General features: G+C 38.3%; 1 protein-coding gene across 2 annotated transcripts; it reads left to right on the top strand.

The window, feature by feature from the left end:
* The first annotated feature begins 409 nt into the window (after positions 1–409).
* LOC311077347 (uncharacterized protein) lies at positions 410–7,704 on the top strand. Of its 2 annotated transcripts, none has more exons than XM_084105730.1 (2): positions 410–2,149; positions 7,583–7,704. In XM_084105730.1, exons 1-2 carry the CDS (start codon positions 429–431, stop codon positions 7,650–7,652), a joined length of 1,791 nt encoding a protein of 596 aa, XP_083961856.1. In that variant the 5' UTR covers positions 410–428; the 3' UTR covers positions 7,653–7,704. The 2 variants fall into 2 exon arrangements, with proteins under 2 accessions (XP_083961856.1, XP_083961857.1); XM_084105731.1 differs by having other exon boundaries at positions 7,586–7,703.
* The last annotated feature ends 206 nt before the right edge of the window (positions 7,705–7,910 follow it).

Raw genomic sequence — 7,910 nt, forward strand, 5'->3', positions numbered from 1 at the left:
TTGTGATTTCTGGATTTTTTTTTTTAGATTCTGTCTCTCACATTGGACATGCACCTACGATGATAATTTCAGACTCCTCCATGATTTCCAAGTGGGAGAACTTGCAAAATAGCAGGGTGTTCAAATACTTATTTTCCTCACTGTACATCGAAGCAGCAGTTTATTCTAATCCCTTTTCTAATTCTAGGTTTATTCTATTCTAAAAGTTTCAAGGACATATAATCAATTCATAAAAAGGCATCGGATTATCATAATATTTTATAGCAGTTGTCTACTTTCTGCTATTACATCAGGGCTCACTTTCATGTCCTTTCACATTATATTTCTCTTTTAATTAAGTGGAGGAGGAGAGTGAAGAACTGAGTGAAGTGAAGGAGGAGAGTGAAGAACTGAGTGAAGTGGAGGAGGAGAGAGAAGAACTGTTCGAAATGAAGGAGGAGAGAGAAGAACTGAGTGAAGTGAAGGAGGAGAGCGAAGAACTGAGTGAAGTGAAGGAGGAGAGTGAAGAACTGAGTGAAGTGGAGGAGGAACATCATGTCAAACCTGGAGAAAAAACTTTGTGTCGCTCAAAGACTAAAAATACATTTTTAAAGAAAGGAAGAGCCAAGAAATCTTTCACCTGCACTCAGTGTGGGAAGAGTTTATCAAGCAAACACAGTTTTGAGCAACACATGATGATCCACACTGGAGAGAAGCTGCATGTATGCTATCAATGTGGAAAGAGTTTCACAACCAAACAGACTCTTAATTTTCACATGAGAGTTCACACTGAAGAGAAGCCATTTAAGTGTGATCAATGTGGGAAAGATTTCAGTCAATCTTCACACCATAAATTACACATGATGATTCACACTGGAGAGAAGCCGTTCACATGTGATCAATGCGGCAAAACATTTCGCTGTGCATCACACCTGAAGAGACACCAGAGAGTCCATATGAAGGAGAAGCCACATTCATGTTCTGTGTGTGGAAAGAGTTTTTCACAGCTGGATAGTTTACATAAACATCAGAAAATTCACACTGGTGTGAGAGAGTACATGTGCTTTGAGTGTGGGAAGACTTTTACCAGAGCGAACTGTTTAAAACTGCACCAGAGAATTCACACTGGAGAAAAACCTTACAAGTGTTCACACTGTGACAAGAGATTCAGTCGGTCAGAAAATCTGAAAACACATGAGAGGAACCACACTGGAGAAAAACCTTACAAGTGTTCACACTGTGACACGAGATTCGGTCATTTGGCAAATCTGAAAAGACATGAGAGGATCCACACTGGAGAAAAACCTTACAAGTGTGATCAATGTGGGAAGAGTTTATCAAGCAAACACAGTTTTGAGCAACACATAATGATCCACACTGGAGAGAAGCCGCATGTATGCTATCAATGTGGGAAGAGTTTCACAACCAAACATACTCTTAATGTTCACATGAGAGTTCACACTGAAGAGAAGCCATTTAAGTGTGATCAATGTGGGAAAGATTTTAGTCGATCTTCACACCATAAATTACACATGAGGATCCACACTGGAGAGAAGCCGTTCACATGTGATCAGTGTGGAAAGAGATTCTCAAACAAACAAAGTCTTAATCTTCACATGAGGATTCACTCCGGAGAGAAGCCATACACATGTGATCAATGCGGCAAAACATTTCTCTGTACATCAGCCTTGAAGAGACACCTGACAGTTCATATGAAGGAGAAGCCGCATTCATGTTCTGTGTGTGGAAAGAGTTTTTCAGTGCGGCACACTTTACATGAACATCAGAAAATTCACAATGGTGTGATAGAGTACATGTGCTTTGAGTGTGAGAAGACTTTTACTAGAGCGGACAGTTTAAAACGGCACCAGAGTATTCACACTGGAGAAAAACCTTTCAAGTGCTCACACTGTGACGAGAGATTCAATCAATCATCACATCTGAAAAGACATGAGAAGATCCACACTGGAGAAAAACCTTACAAGTGTTCACACTGTGACAAGAGATTCATTCAGTTGGCAGACAAAAAAACACATGAGATGATCCACACTGGAGAGAAGCCATTCACGTGTGATCAGTGTGGAAAAAGTTTCTATTTTAAAAGTCACCTGAAGCGACACATGAAGATCCATACAGTGGAGAAACCACATCACCTAAGTCTGAGATCAAGGTAGGGGTGCATGTTATTGACAAAATTTGATATTGCGACATTGATATTCATTTTGATATTTTAAATATATGTAAAATTACAAAAGTTATGGGAAAACGCATCCAAATAGATTCATAACAAATAAAACAAGTTTTCTTACAACACAAGGTTTATTTCAACTGACAGTCATATTGGACTGGTACAACATGACTAAATACATAATAACCATGTCTACAGAACAGGACATGTTAGATACAATCAAAATAAATCTTTAAAAAAAAAGTAAAAAGAAAATGTCATGAGAAACATGGCCCATCAACAACCGTGTAACCTTTAGACGGCAATTTGAACTTTCCCCGGCAACTCACAGGTGGTCACAACTTCAGGAGGAGGTCTGGGCTGCATTCCAGACGAAACTGGAAAAGTGTAAATTAGGGCTTTAGTCAAGACCACCTTTGTTGAGTCCAAGTCAAGACCGAGTCCCAAAAAGGTTCGAGTCCGAGCCAAGACCGAGTCCAGAACAGAAAAAAAAATAAATAAATAAAATGTATGCATGACATTATCAAGACAATCATTTTGGGTTATTATTTGTTGATCTAAAAGCAAAAGCAGTGTCACAACACCCAGGACTTTTAAATAAAGACATTCCCTTGATATCATATAATCTTCTAATCTAAAGAAAACAGAATAATGACATATGGTGATACCTCACAATAGCAGTGTTAGAACTGATATATAAACACCAACCCACTACTATTACCACTCCTAGGTACTAGTACTGAACATTTTGAGCAACTAAATGACAATATAGCTTCACTCCAGATGTACAGTAGTGTAGAAAAGAAGTGACCAGTATTACAGAGTGTACCCCTATGGTTGGTTTATGCCTTCCCTGAAAAAAAATTGTATTATAAAATAATGAATGAGTTTAATTGTATTTAAAATAATTGACTAATTCAAAGAACAACAACAAAATAATTATATAGGCCTAAAGGCGCACACACATTTGTTTCGACTGTCTGATCAGCCTCACATTCTATTCCTGTCTATCATACACGTGATGTCAACCAATTAAACTGCATGAATGAGGGAGGGCCGAGCCAAATCTCTCCCTCTCACATACACACACACACACACACACACACACTAGAGATGCGGATCGGGCGGATGACGTGACGAAAAATAATACTTTAAAGGAGTCATGACATGAGAAACCAAATTTGCCTTGATCTTTTGGTATATAAGAGGTCTTTGTACCATTAAAACGTCCTGCTAGTTTCATAGCTTAAGACGTCCTCCCCATTATAAACGAATCATTTATTTAATCAAGCTCTAAATACAGCTCGTTCTGGATCCATGGTATGAAGTGACGTCACGGTACGAAGTGACGTAGCAGTCGTTTGCATATGACCGCCTCCAGCGTTGACAACTACACTTCAAGCGCAAGATAACTACTCCTCATTTCATCATCGCGTCTGTCACGCGCTTCACATGTGTTCAGTCGACGTGCAGCGAGTGGGTCTGTTTACAAGAAGATTGCGATGTCACACAGATGTGCTGTTCCTGGCTGTGGACAAACAACATGTTTGAATAATATACGCTGCTGAAAGATCCAGACGTCAGGGGAAGATGGATGCAGTTTATTTTTTGCGGACGTCCCAGTCACGGCAGTGTTAATTTAAGCGTGTGTTCTCCACATTTCAAGGATGAGTGACAGTTGAGAACAATCGCAGTATGATGCTGGCTTTGCCAGAAAACTTTTGTACAATATAAGGCCGTGTGGACTATTCTGGGCTCAACAACGATGACGCAAACTAAGTAATGTAGGCTATTTAAAACTTTAAACTTTATTAAAACGTTAATTGCAGTTTAATTCATTATGAATAATCACCGTGTTTTTTAGCCTACTTATTGTTTTCATTACCGTCATGTTCATGCCCCGTAGGCTATTAAAAGATGTAGGCTGTGAAACTGACAAAATAGTTTCACACTTTCTATGTGGACGGGCTGATGCATTCTTAGTTGTGTTGATGGTTCATTTCCTCTGATTCCGACTCAAACATCATTGCAATCGCCATCGTCTCGCACCATAGACTGTAAGCCTCGCACGCATCACCCGTTACTATGGTAAAGGTAAACACAGCTCCGCAAAATCCACATGTTTTGACAAGGGGGCGTTAACAATTGATGCATAGGCACTGACGTTATCCAATCATAACAGTGGGCGTTAACACTGAACTCCTAAAGGGGAAACACCCCCAAAACAGACTGTTTGAATCAGAGCATGAGAAACAGGATGGGAAAAGGTCATAAATCACTCAATTTGAAACGTTTTTTTGTCCAAAAAACTATAGTAATACTATAATTGCACCTAAGGGAACATAATAAAAGAAAAGAAAAAAACATGTCATGACCCCTTTAATTAAATTCGGGCGGGTGGCAGTTGAACCAATCAAATGGAAAAAAGTTTGCCTCTAAGCAAACCTACAAGCTATGTGCCCAGCTGTCAACTATTGGAGGAGGCCTAAACGTCTCGTAGATGAGACTGCCTGGGTTATTATTATTTTTTTTCGGTATTAGCTATATTTTAATACAGCCAGACATTGGAACCTACCACTCGTGGAATAGGCATTTAAAAGAAATGCAGATTATGGAGTGATATGACTCAGAAATTACATTGGGCAATGTTCAGATGTCATTCAGAGTGAGATGTTCAGAAGAAAGCAAGAGCTAAACTTCTACAAGCTCAATAACATCCACATAAAAATAAAATATAAAAAAAGAAGGTAAGAAAAAAAAGTCTGAAAATTTTGCCCATTAATTAGATATGCAAGGGAAGCAGGCACATTTGTTGTTATGGACAATTCAAAATGTGAATATTCAGGTTGCACTAGCGGTGGACTTTCAGCAAGTTAAAACATTTATTTTTTAAAGAGCCATTTGTGAGTCAAAAGAGCCGGCTCTTTTCAGTGAACTGAGTCAAACAAGCCGGCCGAAAAAGAGACAAAATGCCATCACTAGTTATTAGGTGGCCAGTGTTTCACTTTCCCTCCAATATTATTATGTTCCCAGTAAGCACACATACTGTACGTTGCAGCGAGTGTGCTTACTGGGAACATAATAAAGACACCTGGACTCGGTTGAGACCAAAAGCCATATTTGGCAAGACCAGTGGCTGAGACCGAGACAAGTCCGAGTCGAATACCAGCGAGTCCGAGACCATAGAAAAACAGTCTCGAGTTCAGAGTACTACTGCCCTAGTGTAAATGCATCTGGTTGTTGAAACCACATATGTAAATTTTACTCCTCCCAAAAACGCAAAAAAAATAAACGTGTGAGAGTGAAATAGACAAATGTTTTTACATTATTCATTTCAGGGTTCGTACATCCATTTGAGAGTAAATTTCAAGCACTAATCAAGGACTTTCAAGTCCATCACACTTTTTCCAGCACTTAATTTTTTTATATAGTTTAATGTGATATCTAGTTTTAATGTGATGACCAAAACCATTTACACATTTATTCATTTAGCAGACGCTTTTATCCAAATGAGAACAATAGAAGCAGTTAAACTAACAGTAGGACAACATAGGATTAAAGTAGGACAACATGGTTTTGTCATTGACAACAATGACAAAACCATGATTTGTTCATACTTCAAAGATTGTCCGCATTTGTAAAACCAAAAGCTTCAAAATTTAGGAAAACTTACGCTTGGCAAACCAACATATTTATTTAAAAATGTACTATAAATGGTAGATGGCAGCAGAGGACCGCTTATTGACTTATAAGCCATTTCCACTCCATAATAGTTTTTTTCTAGGGCTGCCACTAACGACTATTTTTGTATCGATTAATCTATTGACTAATTTAGTAAAAAATGGTATACAAACATAAAATAAAAATAAAATAACAGTACATATTAGTAATAACAATAGTAAGGCTGAGAAAGTCAGCATGTTCTGAATGTCAATATGTCCACATGTTCTGGGCTTCTGTTCAGCACAGCTAGATGAAATAAATAAACAGAGGACTTCAGTAGTGAAACTCCAAATGAAATCCTTTTTTAAAGAAAAAGTAAAGTAGGACTGCAGCTATCAATTATTTTAGTAATTGAGTATTTTACCAATTATTCCACCGATAAATCGAGTAATTGAACAAAAAAGATGTCCAAGTGAAACAACAGCCATTAAAATGCAAATATATAATAACAAGCAATAATTGGTTCAAATAATATATCAAAGTAATAATTTGGGTTTTATTGAACAACACTGTTGTACTGTCGTAAAATCTGTCATGGTTACACCAGAGGATACACGTGCATTTGTTGACAAGCCGATACCCCCGAACTCTGCAGAAGCAGTTCTCACATCTTGTTCTCACGATTTTTGAGACATAAGTGTTCATTGAATCGATTGTAAAATCGATTTCCATGTCTAAAGACGTTTCCATTTTAAACGCCAAATATGGGCAAATCCACGGACAACTAACAGGCATTAGGACGAACGTGAAGAGGGGGCTTGAGACGCGCACAAGTCAGCAAATATTCCTGATGATTTATTGCCGTGAAGTTTCGTGCACAATGACAAACAGGAGTGCAACATTCTCGAAAAACAATAAGCAGTAGACTGCCAATGAAAAACATTACTGTAGGCTTCAACGTGCCTGTGTTTAGGATTAGCATGAGACTGTCTGAATACTGGAAGAATTCACATTTTTGTAGTAAAAAGAGAAACATTATGCAGAAGTATAATCTGCTGTTATGCGTGTTTGTCAGAGCCTGCAGTTGCTGTGTGACGTGCATTCGCTGCGGGCGTATCATTACGAGCTGGGCGCACTTCGAGAAAAGACCATTAAAATTGGTTCCCTATTTTCGTTTTCGAAACTTGTGTTGGTTGGTCCGATCGATTTTCGAACATAAAGTGACAGCCCTATCCCAGGTACAGTGGCATATATTTCAGCATGTCAAATGAATATAATTTCAAGAGTTTTATTTTTTTTTTAAATGCCAAAAGATCGCGTAGCTCACGTTTACAAGCCAGCGTCATCATAGTAGCTTATTGGCTACTGTTTTACAGAATGGATATGCTAATTCAATTCAATGTTTCTGTGGTAGGTAATAGCCATATATCGTCAATATTATAATATCAAGCTACCATAGATGAATCTGCAAAGTTGAAAAAATCGATTTTCAAGTTGCAAGTCAAATTTTGTAGTTCTTTTTGTGCTCGGGTTACTACCCGACCCCCAAAGTTCCATAGTGCCAGTAAAAGCGATACAGACCTCGTCAGGCTATGGCAGACGTGTCATTCAACCTATTGCAAGGGTCTTGGAAATATATTATGAAGGTTGAAAAACTACAGTGTTGCTTTAACATGTGATTAGCCTTAGTACTTGTAATATTGATTATTCCTCTCGCATCATGTCTGTAAGAAATTAAACTTTTGTTTTTAGCAGAACTGCCAGAAAGCATCTGGAAGGAGAGGACAGAGAGAACACCATTGATCCAGAACCTGCAGAATGAAACATCAAGATCCACAGCGGAGAGAAGATTTTTTATACATCTTAAAGGGCACCTATTATGCAAAATTCCCTTTTACATGGTGTTTGAACATAAATGTGTGTTGACAGTGTGTGTTCACAACCATCCTATAATGATAAAAATCCACCCAGTGCTTTTTTATAATCCCCATAAATCATAAGCAGTGTCTCAGGACAAGCTGTTCTCGGATTCAGGGCAATGTGACGTCACTTTGCACAGGCCCCTCCCACGACTGTTAAT

Source organism: Abramis brama (genome assembly GCF_963993115.1).
Source record: "Abramis brama genome assembly, chromosome: 1".
Classification (NCBI taxonomy): Eukaryota; Metazoa; Chordata; class Actinopteri; order Cypriniformes; family Leuciscidae; genus Abramis; species Abramis brama.

Coding starts and splice junctions, on each gene's coding strand:
- LOC311077347 (XM_084105730.1), top strand. CDS start 429: ATGAAGGAGGAGAGAGAAGAACTGAGTGAAGTGAAGGAGGAGAGCGAA. Junction 2,150..7,582: donor CACCTAAGTCTGAGATCAAG/GTAGGGGTGCAT, acceptor TTTTGTTTTTAG/CAGAACTGCCAGAAAGCATC.